Source organism: Pristiophorus japonicus, chromosome 3 (genome assembly GCF_044704955.1).
Source record: "Pristiophorus japonicus isolate sPriJap1 chromosome 3, sPriJap1.hap1, whole genome shotgun sequence".
Taxonomy (NCBI): Eukaryota; Metazoa; Chordata; class Chondrichthyes; family Pristiophoridae; genus Pristiophorus; species Pristiophorus japonicus.
In genome coordinates this window covers 188,355,245-188,375,540 of record NC_091979.1, presented here as the reverse complement: position 1 = coordinate 188,375,540, position 20,296 = coordinate 188,355,245, and the positions used below count along the sequence as shown (strand labels likewise).

Below are 20,296 nucleotides of genomic sequence, written 5' to 3'. Positions count from 1 at the left end.
TCTCCCTTCTTGATGCTAGGCTGTTGTGTGGATAGCATACCATAGCACAAGCATGCCCTTTGTTAAAACAGGGGCCAGTTATATTGTTTGAGTTGTCCTAATCCTCGCGCCATATCAGTCCAGAATTCTTTGTTTAATTTTGGCGGGCCCGAAAATTCTTTGTCATATTTTGGCGGACTCATTAAAATGTTAACTTGTTTCGGGTGTGCCGATCTTCTAAATCTGTTCCTTGATGAAAATATTAGGTTGACATTTGCAATGTCTGTCTGTGCTTAGGTTTTGCATGCAGGCTGGATTGGGCCTTTTGTTATTATGCATGGGCTGAATTGGTTTCCTGCCCAGGGTGATGGCTGGCTATCTCGGAATTGATTGATGCTCAGTTAATGTCTCTTGTGAATAAGGGTTTTGAGTATCCACAATTTCTAGACAATCTACATTAGTTTCAATACCCCAGACAGCTTTAATACTCAAACTGGTTTCCTTGTAGGATAGTCACCCCTTTAGTTTCTCTCGGTCCACCCACACAAACTAAATTTGTCTTGTAAACTCCCAAATTTGATTAAAGTTCATAGTTTCTTCCATGTGTACTTTAGGATTTCAAACTTTCTGGTAGATAGTTCCAAATTAAATTTCCTTTCCAATGAGTCCAAACACTGGGGGGGGGGGGGGGGTTTCCACGAATTTTGCCCCCTTCAGTTGAGGGATATATATTGGCCAGGACACAGGAGAACTCCCCTGTGTTTCTTTGAAATGTGCCGTGGGATCTTTTACGTCCACTTGAGAAGGCAGTCATGGTCTCAATTTAGTGTCTCATCGACCTCCAACAGTGCAGCACTCCCTCAGTATCATCATCATAGGCAGTCCCTTGAAATCGAGGAAGATTTGCTTCCACTCTGAAAGTGAGTTCTTAGGTGATTGAACAGTCCAATCATCATCATAGGCAGTCCCTTGAACGAGGATGACTTGCTTCCACATGAGTTCACAGATATTTCAATGAAGGACCCAATGTTCCAGTCCTGAACTCCAATTGAGGGGGTGGAAGATGCCTATACGTGGATTTTTTTTAACGTGTGGTGACTGTTGCACATCAGACACCACATGGGCTTGACAGAGCTAGTCTTTATCCAGTGACAAGGGTTGAACCAGGATGACTGGAGACCTGCTCTGCTGCATGGACCTAGTGCGCACACATATCGCTGTGTGGGCTAGTTCCCCTATGCCCCATTTACAGGTGCCCTTCCATATCCCACAATTACTGGTGCCCCTCCCCATCCCCCATTTACTGGTGCCCCTCCCCATCCCCCATTTAGTGGTGCCCCTCCCTATCCCCATTTACTGGTGCCCCTCCCCATCCCCCATTTACTAGTGCCTCTCCCCTATCCCCCATTTACAGGTACCCCTCCCCTATCCCCCATTTACAGGTACCCCTCCCCTATCCCCCATTTACAGGTACCCCTCCTCTATCCCCCATTTACAGGTGCCCTTCCATATCCCACAATTACTGGTGCCCCTCCCCATCCCCCATTTACTGGTGCCCCTCCCCATCCCCCATTTAGTGGTGCCCCTCCCTATCCCCATTTACAGGTACCCCTCCCCTATCCCCCATTTACTGGTGCCCCTTCTCTATCCCCCATTTACAGGTGCCCCTCCCCATCCCCCCCATTTACTGCTTGTACTTGATATGGCAGTGTCAACATAACAAAAACAGATTACTTGCTGTATCTGCATACTAACTTTTTGTGTTTCATGCACAAGGACCCCCAGATATCCATATACACTACATCAAACGCACTACCGTCATTGACCCTCCTGGTTACCTTCTCAAAAAATTCAATCAAGTTAGTCAGACACGACCTTCCCTTAACAAATCCATATTGACTGTCCTTGATTAATCCGTGTCTTTCTAAATGAAGATTTATCCTGTCCCTCAGAATTTTTTCCAACAATTTGCCCACCACCGAGGTTAGGCTGACTGGCCTGTACTGATATTGGTGGACACTCTATAAAAAAAACAGGCCTGTACTATCAGTCATATGTTTACACATACACAATATATATATATAATATATACTCACAGGTACATTGACCCACACGTATATCCATATAGTAATTGCAGTTTTAACTTTTTTTAAGTCGCACGATATAATACAACGAAATAGCCATGGACTAGTCCTAAACTTTACACCTATTAACTTCCTTCCCAGATGTAACTATATTTAAATACAAATGTATTCAAATAGCACATAGAGGTAAAGTTCAAAACCCGCAGAGAAATAAAACAATGACATCCTAAACTTTACATAGTAAATCTTTCTTAGTCTTTATTTTGCTTACTTTCTGATGCCTGTAATCTCGTGATCAATAAATATTGCACCTGAGCAAAAATAAACACGATTTAAAATTTAAACAAGAAATCCTCTCAGGAGAAGTTGTAATGTGGATCCAACATTGAGAGAGTGGATGTCCTTTGTGCTGGTTTTAACGAGAGCTGTTACACATTGTAAATAATCTCACCATTTCTTTACCGATAAGTTGCCTTTATTTCCATATTTAGTCCTCTGCTTCCTTCGCACTGCTCACCTGTACTCAAGAACCTAATACGGGAATTACAGTCTCTGTCACAGATGGGACAGACAGTCGTTGAAGGAAAGGGTAGGTGGGACTGGTTTGCCGCACGCTCCTTCCACTGTCTGCGCTTGCTTTCTGCATGCTCTCAGCGACGAGACTCGAGGTGCTCAGCGCCCTCCCGGATGCTCTTCCTCCACTTAGAGCAGTCTCTGGCCAGGGACTCCCAGATGTCAGTGGGGATGTTGCATTTTATCAACGAGGCTTTGAGGGTGTCCTTGAAATGTTTCCTCTACCCACCTGCTTGTCGTGTAGAAGTTCCAAATAGTGTGCTTGCTTTTGGAGTCTTGTGTCAGGTATGCGAACAATGTGGCCTACAACAGTGTCAGCCTAGATTTTGTGCTCGTCTCTGAATTGGGACTTGAATCTTCTGACTCAGAGGAGAAAGTGCTACTAAGTCATGGCTGGCAGTGTTATATTGTAATATTGGTGTGGTACTTAGCTCTCCATCTACCCTTTATATTTGACTGAGTTGATACAATGCTGTGGTCACAGGTTGGTAATGTCCTGATCGCAATATCAGACTTCCCTCCCCGACATGGAGAGTGTGAAATGTTGGTGAAAGCAAGAAAGGTGTACAATTTTGTTTACTGTTAGTTTCACTGAAAGTTTCTTTCAAAAAATCAAGTGGTTTGATGGAAGAAATCATTTTATTATGTTCCAGAAAATTGAGCTATCAAAGCTGAGATCGAGAAAAAGTTCTTCATTTGTAAAATTTAAAGGAGAAAGCAACTGTCATAGTGAGAATTATGAATGGTAGGTACTCATCTCGATATATGTCACTAGTTATTTCATTATATACATTAATTTTAAATAGAATCCATTTATGAACTCCACTTATCCTCCATTTCTTTGATGTCGCAATCATTGAAGAAATGGATTCATTTGGGTTAGAACCTGAGAACCTTTCCCTTTCCTATCATTGGTGCCCATGTGTTTTGGTTAGTTTTCAGTCCATGGGTTATATGTTTTTGTTCTCTCCATTCCCCTTAAGGTGTCTAATGATGTTTTGCCTGAGACATTCACCCTTCATAGCAGTAACCCACCTCCGCCCCCATCCCTCAGAAATCTTCAGCATTTTAGTCGAAAGACAAGCAAGCCGAGAGATCATGGAATTTTACAGCGCAAATACAGGCCATTCGACCCAACTGTTCTATGCAGGTGCTTATGCTCCACACGATCCTCCTCCATCTCACCCTATCAGCATAACCTATTCTTTTCTCCCTCATGTACTTATCTAGTTTTCCCTTAAGTGCATCTATGCTATTGGCTAAGCTATATGTGGTAGCAATTTCCATATTCTCACCATTCTCTGAGTAAAGATGTTTCCCCTGAACTCCTTATTGAATTTATTAGTGACTATCTTATAATTATGACCCCTAGTTTTGGACTCCTCCAAAACTAGAAGCATCTTCTCTATGTCTATCCTATCAACACCTTTCATAATTTAAAGACCTCTATCAGGTTATCTCTCAGTCTTCTCTTTTCTACAGTAAATTTGCAAAGTGCAAATTTAATAAGTAGGAAGTCAGCAAACCTGACCATAGAGCTACATTAGTTGGAGCGGAGTTACGGAAATGTTTATCGTATATGTGCTCTATAATGGTTGTCACAGCAGCCATGGTTTCCTCGCAGGTAGTCTGGATCTGATCCTCTGGGAGTATGAATTGATATGTCCCATTGTCTCGGAGCTCAAACGTGTAGGAAAAGTCAATTCCAAGATCACCTGCCCAGTCACGTGAGGAGCCAGATGAATAATCTGAAAGTCGGAACATTTCAATATATAAGCTGACTAGATGAACCATTCTCTTACAACAACATGTATTTATATAGCTCCTTTAATGTAGAAAAACAAAGTTACTTCCTCAAATTCTGGTCTCTTGTGCATCTCCCACCTCCTTCACCTCCACCATTGGATCCCGTGCCTTCTTAAAACCTACCTCTTTGGCCAAGCCTTGGGTGACCTGTCCTAATAGCTCCTTATGTGGCTCGTTTTCAAATGATAGTGTTCCTGTAAAGTACCTTGCGATGTTTTATTATGTTAAAGGCACTGTATAAATGCAAGTTGGTGTTCAGAGGTGCAAGGAGAAAGGACTCCGAACCAAAGCAGGAGATATTAGGAGGGGTAACCAAAAGCTTGGTCTGAGAGATGGGTTTTTAAGGAGGATCTTAATGCTGGAGAGGGAGGTGGCAAGGTTTTAGGGAGGTAAAAAGATGAAGAAAGAAAAACTGCCTGAGTGACACAACTGTTCACCCCTGCCTTATGCAGCACTCTAAACATTGACTTCAGCAACTTCAATTGTCTCCCCTACTTTCCCGCTTGATTATTTTAACATCATTCACTTTTGATTACTCTCCCATCATTTTAGAGCATTGTCTGATTTGCACTTTCCTGATATTTTTGTCTTTTGAATGTCTGCATATCTAACTGTCACCTGAGATAAGGTTTACAGTGTACAGCACCTTCCACTTTCCAGCATTTTAAGACCAATAATTTGCTAATAAATCCATCAATGACCTCCTTGTGGAAACATTTACAAGTTGGAACTCTGGGCTTCTACCTATCATTCTTCCCTCCCTCTTTTTTGGACATGTCTCTCTTCTAATCCTGTCTGATCATCCCTGTTCTATTCGAGGATTATACTTAAAACGTTCATCTAGCTTTCTCTTTTAGATGCTGATTGACCTGAATCAAACAGCACAGGAGGAGGGCATTGGGCCCATCGTGCCTGTGCCGGCTCTTTGAAAGATCTATCCAGTTAGTACCTTTCCCCCCACTCTTTCCCCTTAGCCCTGCAAAACTTTCCTTTTCAAGTATATATCCGTACCTACTGTGCAATTCTAACGCTTTATGTTTTCGATTGAGCTTTATTTATTTTCATTCCTTCACTTTGACCATGGTGAAATTCCTTCCTCTGGCCAAGAGGTGATCGGGCATTTAGCAGTCATGGTCCATAACTGTCTTACAGGAGGAATGTCTCACTTTTCCTCAGTTATTTCAAATTCTTTCCTATCAAACTTATGCAGTGTACTTTGCCTGACCACCTGGCCAAGATCAGGAACTAGCCATGTGAATATCACTCCATGCCATAGCTTACTGATACCTTAACACTCCACACTGCACTCTGAGTTGCTAACATTTTACAACCCACAATAGAATGCATATACTGCTTTCATACTCTATCAATGGGCTCAATTTTCCTGGGTCATTTGCGGCGTTTTTTTGGCGCGCCGTTTTTTCTGGTGTAATTATTTAATTCAAAGTTTCCCCCTGGAATCTGCGCCGGTGTAACTGCTTTAGTTACCATTTTTCTACGTTAGGTTTTTTTGACGTCATGTTTACGCCAGTTATCAGCATTTTTCGCAGTTTGGCCACATTGTTTTTATCGACGAATCTGGTCACTCCCGAGAAACCTTCTGGTGAGTTAACAGAAAGCAACGCACATTGAAAAACCGGCACTGAAAGACACCATTGTTTTTCATCGAAGTTTTTGGAAGGAGTCTCTAACACTTGAAATATCCATCAAAAAGTTCAACTTTTTTTACCTTTCAATGGAGTACATGGAAGTTTCTTGGATTTCTGAAGTTTTCTTTTTTTTTTACTTACACGCCACCACTGAACGTCTTCCAACAGGGCTGGAGGGGGTTGTTGTTGCATTGGCCATCAGAATCGGGCCCGTGCTCAGGGCTCGGCTGGATAACAAGCCCGTGGGTGGGGGGGGCGGGGGCGTGTGGGGGGGTGGGAGGTGCCGATCGGATGGGTGCTGCACTGAGTCCGGGGAGGTAGATGCCGATCGGATGGGTGCTGCACTGAGTCCGGGGAGGTAGGTGCTGATCGGATGGGTGCTGCACTGAGCCCGGGGAGGGAGGTGTCAATCGGATGGGTGCTGCACTGATTCCGGAGAGGTAGGTGCTGATCGGATGGGTGCTGCACTGAGTCCGGGGAGGTAGGTGCTGATCGGATGGGTGCTGCACTGAGTCCGGGGAGGTAGGTGCTGATCGGATGGGTGCTGCACTGAGTCCAGGGGGGTAGGTGCTGATCGGATGGGTGCTACACTGAGTCCAGGGGGGTAGGTGCTGATCGGATGGGTGCTGCACTGAGCCCGGAGAGGTAGGTGCCGATCGGATGGGTGCTGCACTGAGTCCAGGGGGGTAGGTGCTGATCGGATGGGTGCTGCACTGAGTCCGGAGAGGTAGGTGCTGATCGGATGGGTGCTGCACTGAGTCCAGGGGGGTAGGTGCTGATCGGATGGGTGCTGCACTGAGCCCGGAGAGGTAGGTGCCGATCGGATGGGTGCTGCACTGAGTCCAGGGGGGTAGGTGCTGATCAGATGGGTGCTGCACTAGACACAAGACTGCAATGATTTTGGGGGGGAAGGGGGGAGAAGTCACAAGACTGCAATTAGTTGGGCGGGGGGTGGGGGGAAGAGGGAGGAGAAGTCACAAGACCTGGGTGTGGTCCATTCATACAGACCTTGGGGAAAGAGAATAAAGAACCCGTCCTGCATGCCTTGCTGTCATTTTGAGCTTCTTGCAAAGGTAAAATTTAACTATGGGGGCAATACTGACAATGCCATATCTTGTGTGAACTTTCTGCATGATGGTGCTACGTAGGAGGCAATTGATTCAATGTCATCGCATGAGGAACATCAGAACCCCTTGGGTGCTGGGCAGCAGGCCTTACCCACCTCGGGTATATCGAAACTGGCATACCTGCATCTGAGTGATGCAGACTGTGTCAGAAGGGCTGCGTTTCCACAAATAAGTTGTAACTCAGATCTGTGAGTTGGTAAAAGCAGACCTGCAACCTAGAAGCATCAGGAGGACTGCTTTGTCAGTTGACGTGAAGGTTACAGCTGCACTTTCATTCTATGCCTCCGGATCGTTTCAAATTACAACTGGGGATGTGTGCGCCATCTCTCAACACATTTCTGCATTTGGCAGGTGACCGCTGCAGTATGTGCACAGAGGAATGACTATATAAAGTTCCCCATGACTGCCCAAGCAATGCGTGACAGAGCTGTGGGCTTTTCCAGAATTGCTGGCTTCCCAAAGGTACAGGGCTGCATTGATTGTACCCTCATTGCCTTGTGAGCACCTTTGGAGGATTGCAAGATTTACAGGAACGGAAAAGGCTTCCACTCTATTAATATACAGCTCGGGTGTGATGACATGCATCGCATCATGTCAGTCGATGCAAGATACCCTGGGAACACCCATGATGCATTCATCCTACGCGAGCGTTATATCTGCCATGTTTCAGCAGCAGCCAGAAGGGCAGAGCTGACTACTGGGAGATAAAGAGTACGGCCTCGCCACCTGGCTCATGACGCCCCTACGCGTAACCCGGATGGAAGCTGACTGGGAATACAACATTGCGACACGCAGCATCATAGAGAGGACTATTGACATCTTGAAATAGTGTTTCCGATTCGGGACTATTCCGGAGGCTACTTGCCATACTCCACTGAGATTGTCGGTCATTCACTGTTGTGTGCTGCAAGCTGCATAACTTAGCCATCATGAGGCAGCAGCAGTTGGTAGGAGAAGACCCAGGTAGGAGAGTGGCTGATGATAATGATGAGGAAGATGCAGATGACGAGCAGGAGGATGAGGATGAGGAAGCCATGCAAGTACCTGAACCCGGAGCACGACGGAGGAGTAGAGCGGGTTATCATGCCCTTTTAATGATTGCTCAAGCCTTGCGCCAGCAGCTCATCCGTGAACGCTTTGCTGCCTGAAGGCTCAGCGACAACTATTCCACATGGACATGTTTACTGTTTGGGTCTGTTCCATAATGTTATGTTGTGTTAATGGAACAAATGATGGAAATGGTTCTTGTTTACTTCAAAAGTTGTGTTAATAATGGAACAAATAATGAAAATGATTCAGATTTAATGTAAAATATATTTTATTCAAAAGTTTAACAAACAGTTCTTTGTACTTAACTTAACTAAAATTATTCTTGTATCAAACTTTAAAGTTTTCAGTTACGATCAGTTACAAACTCTAAGATCACTTGAAAACTTGACTTAATTTTTTAATTTGAGAACAGCAGTAATAACAACAACAACAACGAAAGGCTGCTCCTCTCCTCCACCTTATTCTAAGACTGCCCGTCCCGCTTGTTCTTGGTGACTCCACCACCCCTCCCGCAGGCGGTAGTTTCTGGGGTTGGTACCAAACTTATTCTTTCTAAGATCTCGGGTAATACGCACCTGTTGACGGGAGTGGGACAGCAGGCTGCAATGTGGAGGGCCCGGCTTGTGGCTCTTCAGAGGCTGGTGTGGGGAGTGGAGTGGGAGTGACAGTTGATTCTGTCATTGAGCGCGGGGTCTGGGCGTGTTCCCTTGTTGCAGCAGCTAACTCCAACATGCCGTCCCTCATGCGCCCTGACAGTGTCTCAATGACCTGCAACATTCCCTCATGTTGAGCAAAAATGTCTCAACTACCTGCAACATTCCCTCCCTCATGTTCACTGATAGTGTTTGCACCATCTCTAACATTCCCTCCTTGATGTTCACTGACAGCGCATCAGCTACCTGTGACATTCCCTCCCTCATGGTCACTGACATGATTTCAGCTGACTGAGATATTCCCTCACTCATGGTCCCGGACATCGTTCCCATTTCTCGTGAGATTACTGTTACTTCTCTCAACAGTCTCGCTACCTCATCACACACCCCACTGATGGTGTCCAGGAATGATCGTGTAAGGTCAATGTTCTCTGCACTCATTGCCATCATCTGAACCACATCTGTTAGCTCCTGCACCTCAGGAGAGCGTTGTAGAGCTCTCCTTCCCCATCTCACCCTGGGTGTGTCTCGCTGCACCCCACCACTGGGACCCGCAGCCTCGGACGGTAGGAAACCGTGGAATGTCCCACCAACACTCAAACCACTAGTCATGGAAAGGGCTGGCACCTCAATGGGTGGCACTGGCACCTCCTCCAAAGTCAGGAAAACAGTGGGGGTTTCATCCATCTCCATCCCCTCCACCTCCCTCTCACTCCCATGCTCTTGGTCTGGAGGGTGGGATTGGAAGATGTTCTCCTCTTCAGGCTTATCCTCATCTGAAACTTCTTCTGCATCATCAGGGTTGGCCTCAAATTCTACAAAATATAACAGAACAGACAAATGGTTAGCAGCAGAGGAGGGGGCAGGGTAGGTGGCACGAGTAGGCTCACACAGCACAGGCAGCAGGCTAATTTGAAGGACCACGATGAATGATAACACATTGCATCAACCAGTGCATAGCTGACGGAGACATCCCCAGGAACCAAAGTATGGCTAGCCCGCGCAGTACTTAACATTTAGCAAAACCAGACTGTGGAATTTGCAGGACTTACCCTCTCCCTCGAGTGTGGGCCCAGCTTGTACAGTGGTGATTGCTTTTCTCCAGGCAGGACCCATCAAAGCAGCAACCCTCTCTTCCAAGGGTGTGAGTTGCTGCAGATTTGACGGGCCTCCTCCTAATCGAGTTCTTTCCCTTTTATCATGTGCCACCTTCCTCTGCAAAGATGAAAATGCAATTTTTTGAGAGGGTGTCTTTCTGCTAGGTGGGACATAAACAGCTGGTCACATTTACAATTGCAATCCACTGAATAAATGAAAATATTACTTACACTAACTATTTGACCAAGGTCCTGCCATTTCTTTTTACACTGGCCTCCAGATCTCATGGTGGTCACCAATGTACAGCAATCTTCTGCAACTTGGTTCCAGCGTTTCTTCATTTCTTTGGGTGGAACTTTTATGTGACCTCTGCTGATGTCCAGCTCCTGCCATCTGTTCTCAATCACAGTAACTAGTGCCTCCACTTCTTCCTGTAAGAAATTCTTGGTCCTTGCACCACGTTGCATCTTGTATTGCTGCAGATCTGATTTTCTCAATGCTCTCATACAGCACTCAACGTTCTCACACACACACACAACTGGCTCTTTAAAAATGGCTGATTGCCAAACCGGAACTGTACTGTGCATGCTCATCCATTGAAATAACGTCAAAAAGGTCACTTTTTTTGTTTCACATGCACAGAAGGTACAGCATTGCTTTTTCTGCACAGACAGCAGGCTCCACCCTGAGGCAACTGGAATTATACATCGGGGTAACTTCGGCAAAATATTTCTGGTGCATTTCTGGCCTAGAAAAATGGATGTAACTCTGGCAATATGCCAGAAAATGGGCTTGGGCAAAATTGAGCCCAATATCTGCCACAGTATTCAATTTCTACAAGAGTGTTCATTATGGAATCCGATGATGAGTAGTCATTTCAATCTGAGGTTTTCCTTCCAGAAAGAAGTTATAGGTATCACTCTACTAAATGGTATTGATCATTGTATTGCAAACTATTTCATTTTTTTGTAATAAAATGCAGTGCTTTTTAGTCAGACTTCAGAGAAGCTGACAATGGGAGAATCTTTAGATCTGAGCTGATCAAAGTAAGACTGCATGGGATGCATAGAGATATTTTTGAGTGAAGAGACAGGTCAATAACATAAATGTTGAAACCTACAGAGGATCCATGAAGAAGGTCCCACTTTGTACTTGGTCCCGTGTTTCTGCTCCAAAGCATTAGCTGCCTTTTCTCCAACTCTCATCTGCAAAATAACAGAGCAGTAATGCTCAATCAGGAGGCTCTTGCAGCACAGAACTCTAGATTTCAGAACAAGCTAGGTCCAGTCCAGCTCAGTACATGTCAATATACTGTCTCAGGAGAGTTCGACAGTGAGCTCACTGTGCACATTTATAACACTAATTAAATAACTAAACCAGTTCCATCTTTTTGTCCTTTTGAACGTGAGCTGCAGCCTTGTTTTCCTTAAATGGCACGTCTCCCTCTTTTGGATACAATCTGTAGTGCAAACAACTCCCTTCTCACGAAAGCCCCACAAAAGTACCATCATCATAGGCAGTCTGATGAATTAGTCCCGTGATTAGTTGAACTGAAGCAATGCTTAATATAAAAGTGCCTTTACATTGCTGGTACAGCTTTGTGAATGTGGTACCAGGGCAGAGACTCGCAAACTCTGAGCACCACAGTGAAAATTCGGGTGGCATTCGGGAATGTTCTCTGCCAGTCAGATAAGTGGTGAGGGAGTGATTGGAGGGTGAACATGAATGGGAGAGGGAAGGGGGAAAGCCCAGAGCAAGGGGATGCCCAAGGTTTCCTTGTGTGACCCCAAGGTGAAATCCTGCTCTTCCTAGCCCACAAGGAAATCTAATAACTGCCTGGGTCTCTTCTGGCCCACGATCCAGCTGATTTGGCACCAATGATGACATTGGAGCTTGATTTGCATATTTAAAGGGATACCCAACCAGTTCGGGCGAGTGGCCTTGCAGACTGCAATTTAAAATTACAGCCAGCCAGATCGGGACAGGAGAGGAGTGGGTGTGTCACCCATTATTTACTGCACCCCACCAACCCACTGCCTGGTTTCCACCAGGCAGGGAGAATTAAGATCAAGGCCTCTATCTCATAACTAGGTGGTACATGGAGATAGGCTGGAGTAAACTGATATAATGGTTCTCTCATTTTTGCCAGTTTGCCACCTCACTGCCTCTTGATAACTCCTAAACATAGAGGCAAGATCAGGACTACTTGTGAACAATTAGCCACATATGGCCATACTCTAATCTTTTGTAGCGCTCATTCCCCGAACTCCAGCAGCCTTTAGAGGGGATACAAAATGATCATGTCCCTGACAAAATGTTGAAGGAACCATCTATCCATCTATTGTAAATGGTCCAATGTGGGATGAAATTAGAACTTGCTTTGTCCTGCCTTCTAAGTGAAAGCAGCATCTTGAGACCCATCTCTAGTGCGAATAGAGCAAGATCCTGCAAATCCCCTGGGAGGACAGATGCACCAAGGTCAGTGTTCTCGATCAGGCCATGATCCCCAGCATCGAAGCAGTGACCACACTCGACCAACTCAGTTGGGCAGGCCACATTGTTCGCATGCCTGACACAAGACTCCCAAAGCAAGCGCTCTACTCGAAACTCCTACACGGCAAGCGAGCCCTAGGTGGGCAGAGGAAACGTTTCAAGGACATCCTCAAATCCTGCTTAATAGAGTGCAACATCCCCCACCGACACCTGGGAGTTCCTGGCCAGAGACCACCTTAAGTGGAGGAAAAGCATCCGGGAGGATGCTGAGCACCTTGAGTCTCGTCGCCGAGAGTATGCAGAAAGCAAGCGCAGGCAGCGGACGGAGCCTGCGGCAAACCAGACTCCCCACCCACCCTTTCCTTCAAGAACTGTCTGTCCCACCTGTGACAGAGACTGTAATTCCCATATTGGACTGTTCAGTCACCTCAGAACTCACTTTCAGAGTGGAAGCAAGTCTTCCTCGATTTCAAGGGACTGCCTATGATGATGATGAATAGAATGAATGGGCCCAAGTTTCAGGTGGAATTGCTCCAATTTTTTTGGAGCAACTAGTTTAGTTTGGAGTATCTTTGATATCACAATTCTCGGCATTTAGTTTGCTCCAGTTCTAGTGAGTTAGTTTAGTTTCGTTTTAGTTCAGTTTTTTTTTCAAAAGGGGGTGTGTCCAGCCACTTAGGCCTGTTTTGCAAGTTTAGGCAGCGAAAACTTACTCCAAACTATCTTAGAATGGAGCAAGTGTCCATTTTTGTAAGTTCTGAAAAACCTTACCTAGAGTTAAGTTCAGTGCAGGCACAGCCAGAGACGTGGGGGTGGGGGCGCGGTGGTTGGGCGCATTTAAAGCACTAAGCACTAAACAAAGCACAAAAAGTCATAAGCAATTAATTAACAAATAAAAAATAGAAGGAACCCTGCATATAAAGCATCAAGACCAAAGTAATAAGCAACCAATCAATAACAAAAAAAAAAATAGAAGTCCTACCTTTCTGTCAGCCTCTCTCTGTATTTCTGTCCATGTCTCTGTGTTTCTGTCCATGTCTCTGTCAGTAGCTCTGTCAGTGTCTCCCTTTCTGTCAGTGTCTCTCTCTGTCTCTGTCAGTAGCTCTGTCAGTGTCTCCCTTTCTGTCAGTGTCTCTCTCTGTCTCTGTCAGTAGCTCTGTCAGTGTCTCCCTTTCCGTCAGTGTCTCTCTCTGTCTCTGTCAGTAGCTCTGTCAGTGTCTCCCTTTCTGTCAGTGTCTCTCTCTGTCTCTGTCAGTAGCTCTGTCAGTGTCTCCCTTTCTGTCAGTGTCTCTCTCTGTCTCTGTCAGTGTCTCTCTGTGTTTCTGACAGTGAGGGGTGGGTGGAGAGGGGGAGGGGGTGAGGAGGAGGGAGGGGGAGGGGGTGAGGAGGAGGGAGGGGGAGGAGGAGGGAGGGGATGGAGGGGGACGGGCTGAACAGGATGAAGGGGGGCTGAACGGGGGGGCTGAACGGATGCTGAACACGAGGGGGGGTTTACAGAGGCTGAACACGGGGGGAAGGAGAGGTGAACGGGAGGGACTGAACGGAAGGGAGAGGGGAGGCTGAACGGAGGAAGGGGAAGGGGGGTGGAAGCTAAGTAATAGGACTTGATACTGATGCAAACTCACCTCAATGATTGTTTTAAGTTAAAGATTTTAATCTTTCTGCAAAGTCTCAAAAACAGTTGGACTTACACATTTTCAAACCTGCATCATTCTAAGTGAGGTTTTTATGTGACATTTACTTGAATGACAAATTGCTGCAAGTTAACTCAGCTTGGCTTCTCTCTGTGACTCTCAGCCTTCACAAAATGTGCGAACGTTTTTTTATGAATCTTGGCAGCCTCTTCAGGTAACACTCCTACTGAAACCTCGACATGAAGTGACAAGAATATTCGGCGTCAGCTTTTAGTAAAGATATTCAGTGCTCATTAGGGCCCCTCCCACACAGCCTGCAGAGCGTCGGGCTGCGAGGAGCTACTGCACATGCGCGCACACTCTAGCGCCGGGACCTGGCTCCGCCCACCCCTTGTGCTGCACTACGCCGAGGCCAAAAACGTCCTGAGGAGCTCGGAGAATTAGAAGGTAAGTTTTCGACGCCCTTTTTATTCTAGAAAGTCGGCGCTACTAATGGAGGTGCGCCGTTTTTACAGGGGGTGGAAACTTGGGCCCAATATGTGTAAGTAATCCACAGTCAGTTGCTAAGTTTGAACAGAACTGAAGAACAAATAGTGTTAACCGTGGCTCAATAGATTGCATATTCAAGTCCCACTCCAGAGACTTGAGCAGATAATCCAGGCTGCCACTTCAGTGCAGTACTGAGGAGTGCTGCATTGTCGGAGGTGCTGTCTTTTGAACGACATGATAAACCATCTACCATCTCAGGAAGATCCCACAGCACTCTTTGAAAAAGAGCAAAGGAGTTTTCCCTAGAGTAAAAACAGAGAATGCTGGAAATCTCAGTGGGTCAGGCAGCATCTGTGGAGAGAGAAACAGAGTTAACATTTCGGGTCGCTGACCCTTTGTCAGAACTGTCGAATGTTCGTAAAGAACAGATTCCTAGGGAGCACTGAAAGGGGGAGGGGAAGAACGAACAAAAGGGAAGGTCTGTGATAGGGTGGAAGACAGGAGAGATTGGAGAGACAAAAGGGATGATGGACCGACTTGAAATGGAAATGGCAGAAGTTAGAAAAAGGCTAGTCTAGATAGGGTGTGAATGGCAGAATAATTACCAGCTGCCATTGGAGACAGAGAGAAAAATAATTACATAAGATCGGGGGGTGGCGGAGGGCGGGGGGAGAGGGGGGGAGAGGGGGGTAGGGAGCAAAATATGGGCAGAGGTTATGGTCTGAAATTGTTGAACTTGATGTTGAGTCCAGAATGCTGTAAAGTGCTTAAATGAAAGATGAGGTGCTGTTCCTCGAGCTTGTGTTGAGCTCCATTGGAACAGTGCAGGAGGCCGAGGACGGAGATGTCGGAGTGGGAGTGGAGCGGGGAATTAAAGTGTCAGGCAACCGGAAGTTCGGGGTTAACTTACGGACTAAACAGAGGTGTTACGCAAATCTTCGTTTGGTCTCCCCAATCCCCACTCTGATACATCTGTCCTCGGCCTCCTGCACTGTTCCAATGGAGCTCAACGGAAGCTTGAGGAACAGCACCTCATCTTTTGTTTAGGCACCTTACAGCCTTCTGGACTCAACATGGAGTTCCACAATTTCAGACCGTAACCTCAGCCCATATTTGGCTCCTTCCCCCATGCTACCCGACCCCCCCCCGCCCCACCGTCCCTGTCCCTCGATCTTACGTAATTTTTTTCTCTCTGTCTCCAATGGCAGCTGGTAATTATTCTGCCATTCACACCCTATCACATCATCCCTTTTATCTCTCCAATCTCTCCTGTCTTCCACCCTATCACAGACCTTGCCGTTTGTTCGTTCTTCCCCTCCCCCTTTCAGTGTGCCTTAAGAATCTGTTCTTTTCGAACATTCGCCAGTTCTGACAAAGGGTCATCGACCTGAAACGTTAACTCTGTTTTTCTCTCCACAGATGCTGCCTGACCCGTTGAGATTTCTAACATGTTCGTTTTTTATCTCAGATTCCAGCATCCGCAGTATTTTGCTTTTGTATTAGTTCTCTCTAGAGTCCTGGCCAGTATTCATCCCTCAACCAACATCACTGAAGCAGATGATCTGGTCATTATTTCATTGCTGTTTGTGCGACCTTGCTGTGCACAAACTGACTGCCGTGTTTCCTACATTACAACAGTGACTACACTTTCAAAAGCACTTTATTGGCTGTAAAGTGCTTTGGAATGTTCTGAGCTTGTGAAAGGCCCTATATAAATGCAATTCATTTTTGCAATGAATGTTCCAACATCTTATATGATGAAGAGTAGCCCACAGCTACTCTTTTATTCAGTTCTCAACCTCTAATCCGTATTACAGGCTGGAATGTCCATTATTATTACCATGGCTGGGTGGTTACTGTTTCTGGAATAAGTTTACTGTACATAAGAGCCCTCTGTCTCAGCCAGGCTCATGCCTTATTTACAGAGCTACCGGAACAGGAGTAAAAGGTGGTTTTGATTCCCCGCTGGTGATAACATCTCACCATTTCCTCGTGGTTGCCAACTGTTGCGTTTGTGTATCCATATGGGGTAAGAATCAGCTGGCCGTAGGAGTGAATGGTCAGGTAGCATAAAATATCGGGCAGGTGGCTACGGAGAAAACCGGCAACCGCTTTAGCCTCTGGTTCAGACTCTGGTGCTGAACCGCAGTAGGTGATTGAACAGCAGTTTCTCGAAGCCCCAACACCTGCAACAAAATATGAAATACATGGTTTTAAAAGAAAGTACCAACAAGGAGATCTGTAGAATTACCACCCTCTGAGATCTCTGCGCTCCTTCAATTCTGGACTTTTGCGCAACCTTGAATTTTCATCGCCCCGCCATTGGCGGTCGTGCCTTCAGCAGCTGAGGCTCTAAGCTCTGGAGTTCCCTTCCTAAACCTCTCCGCCTCTCTCTCCTCATTGAAGATGCTCCTTAAAAATTGTCTTTTTGTTGAAGCACCTCTCGTAGTATCTGCTTATGTGGCTGGGTGTCAAATATTGTTTGATAATGGCTCCTATGAACTGTCTTTGGATGTTTTGCTACATTAAAGGTGCTATATAAATACAATTTGCTGTGTGTGATTCTTAACTGCAGTTATACAAGGACCACAGCTAGCATTTTATATTACTTTCTCCTTTGTCCAAATGGTGCAGTGGGGGTGCGGGTGATATTTGTATAGAATGATGTTATCGATGGTGGGGAAATGCCACATTTTTCTTTCACCCACTGTTGGCACTACCAGGCAGGGTGAGAAGCACAGAACAAATTCAGATTAAAACTTCCTGCAACAATGTACCTTATTCCCAGATTGAATAGTGGGCCAATATGAACATTTCCATTTCCAGCGCCAGCTGCCACATTGGACTCTCCGAATAAGATCAAGAACTTCGTGCTAACTTAGGTTTCAGCCAACAGTTCATGTCCAAAGGGTCTGTCCTAAATTTGTTTCATGTGGGATGCTTACAGTCTGGTCGGGCAACTGTGCATGTTAACACTGGTGTTTTTACACCCATTCCTCACAACAGAGCCACTAGATGGAGACAGTCTACCAATTTTCCAACACGTTTTAAGACTAAACGTGATCACATGTAAATGGTGCATCTAAGAAGACACTGGCTAACTGCAGACTTGTGAACAGTAAACACATAGTGATTAGGATCCGTTGAAGTGAATGATCCTGTGCTGTTTGTGTTATTAAACCTGACTTGACTTGATGTGTTTCAGTGTCGCTGCCCAATGTGACACCTCTTTATGTAGAAAGTGTTGTGCAATCTCTGAAAGATACCATCTAACCTCTGCTATAAAGTGAGCTTGCCAATGGTTACATCATAGTAAACAGATGGAAATTATAATTAGAAACTCAACAAGCCAATTCACCATAAATAACAGCAAATGGTGTGTATAAAAGGCAACTTTCTCCCATTCTTTCACTGCCTGTCTAACGTTCCAGTCCCTGTGACTGCTGCACTGTCCCGCTCTGGCCCCTGTGCTTAAAGTGCTGGAAATGCTCTCTAATACACTGTCAAATTCAGCCTATGCCAAATTAGACAAACAGATAGAAAATTACTAACTACAGTCAGATAGCATTGGATCAACAAATACATATACAGGCAGATACTTTACTGCAGATTTCTTGGTTCAGGTTTAGTTAAACGGATAGGTACATAATGGCACAGACACGATGGGCCGAATGGCCTCATTCTGTGCCATAAATTTCTATGAGTACGATAAGATAGAACAAATAAAAATGAAGTAATTGACAGAAAGATAAATACAGGCAGAGATAGAGGACGGACTGATTCAGAAATCGAGACTGATATTCAGACATGTGAATATAGATGCAGAAGAGATGGGGAAGGTGTGAGAGTTCCACTTACTGCACCATTTTGCATCAAAATTCCTGTTGAGATCAGTTCCAAAGCAGGTGGTGTTCTTACACGGAGACATGGATTTTCTCCAAAGGCGATCCTAGAGATAGAGAAGAATGTTGAACGCTAGTGTAGACACAGCAATGGTGAGATACACCTAGAGACGTTTCATAGACCAGCTGTTGGAACATTTTGGGACAGCGATAATATATAATAACACATAATCTGGGATAGTACTTACTGTTGACCAGGAGTAAATGTAGCCATCAATGTTCAGAACCGGCAGGATGTAAAAGTCAATGTTTTGGAGGAAGCGATCTGTTTTCGGGTCTGCAGTGTAACTCGCTAACACCTGTCGCACACACCCACAAAGTTACATTAGGAAGAGATGATTGGAAATATTCGAGGGAGTATTATTTGGGGAGATTATCCTGACTGTAACCAGTGCTGTAGTTAACCTGGGAGTATCTGATGCCCAAACTGGGTTTCAAAAGTCCGAAAGTGTTCCATTCCTCAGTACTGACATTCCTCACCGTGTTAAGCAGATAATTCACTCAAAAATAAGACAAATTCTTCACGTTTTGGTAATACTTCAGTCCCGTCCCCATTCACTGTGCTGGGCGGTGGTCTCCAATGGTGAAGAATTTACTCCGGAAATGACATTTAGTTCCAGGTTTTCTGAGTTTCTATCTTCTGGCCTCAGTACTGACTTTCCTCATCATGATCAGCAAATAATAATATTCTGGATATAATTGTATTTTTTATTGGCAAGACCAGCAGAAATTATCATCCATTTCTCAGTGATAGGCTTGTGTAAATTAAATATTGGGAAGACTGAAGGCATTGCTTTTGGTCCCCGCCACAAATTCCGTTCCATAGCCACTGACTCCATCCCTCTCCCTAACATCTGTCTGAGGCTGAACCTGACTCTTTGCAATCTTGGTGTTATATTAGACCGAACACATATCCACAGCATAACTAAGTCCGCATAGTTCCACCTCCATCATCCATCTCCGTCCTTGCCTCAGCTCATCCGCTGCTGAAACCCTCATCCAAACCTTTGTTGCATATTCCAACATACTCCTGGCTGGCCTCCTACATTCTACCCATGTCCTAACTCACCTATCACCCCTGTGCTTGCTGGCCTAAATTGGGTCGCGGTTAAGCAACGCATTGATTTCAAATCCCTCCATGGCCTCACCCCTCCCTATATCTGTAATCTCATTCAGCCCCACAACCCCCTGAGATATCTGTGCTGCTTTAATTCTGCCCTCTTGAGTATCCCTGATTATAATCGCTCAACCATTAGTGGCCATGTGTTCTGTTGTCCAGGCGCTAAGTTCTGAAATTCCCTGTCTAAACCACTCTGCTTCTCTATCTCTCTTTCCTCCTTTAAGACGTTCCTTAAAACTTAGCTCTTTGACCAAGCCTTTAGTCACCTGTCCTAATTACTCCTTATGAGGCTCGGTGTCAATTTTTTTGTCTTATAATACTCCTGTGATACACCTAGGGACGTTTTACTACATTAAAGGCACTATATAAATACAAGTTGTTGATGTTGTAATATTTATCTCCAGGACTCTGAGCAATGCCTTTCTATAGGGAACAGTCTGCTTTCCCAACACAATTTGGCATTATCTGAAACCTTAAACATTCTACTTGCAAAACCCTCATCAAGGTTACAACACCTTAAAAAGAATGATCATAATTCGGCATTGTGAAGTCAATTCATTATCTATCATTCAATCTGGACCATCCCCAATGTTCATGGAGATTTGGGCCCTCCAACATTGAAAGCTGATGAGAGGATTG

General features: G+C 45.3%; 2 protein-coding genes across 2 annotated transcripts in view; one reads left to right on the top strand and one right to left on the bottom strand.

The window, feature by feature from the left end:
* fastkd2 (FAST kinase domains 2) overlaps positions 1-20,296 on the top strand; it is a 94,761-nt gene that overhangs the window by 58,496 nt on the left and 15,969 nt on the right. The gene's annotated exons all lie outside the window — the stretch shown is intronic.
* The window catches only part of cpo (carboxypeptidase O), a 46,108-nt gene continuing 29,924 nt past the window's right edge, over positions 4,113-20,296 (bottom strand). The window contains exons 7-11 of the mRNA XM_070876110.1: positions 18,726-18,836; positions 18,494-18,584; positions 16,619-16,821; positions 11,140-11,224; positions 4,113-4,384 (exon numbers count right to left, since the gene is read on the bottom strand). Of these exons, the coding sequence (XP_070732211.1) occupies positions 4,113-4,384; positions 11,140-11,224; positions 16,619-16,821; positions 18,494-18,584; positions 18,726-18,836 (762 nt within the window). The remainder of the gene's footprint in view (positions 4,385-11,139; positions 11,225-16,618; positions 16,822-18,493; positions 18,585-18,725; positions 18,837-20,296) is intronic.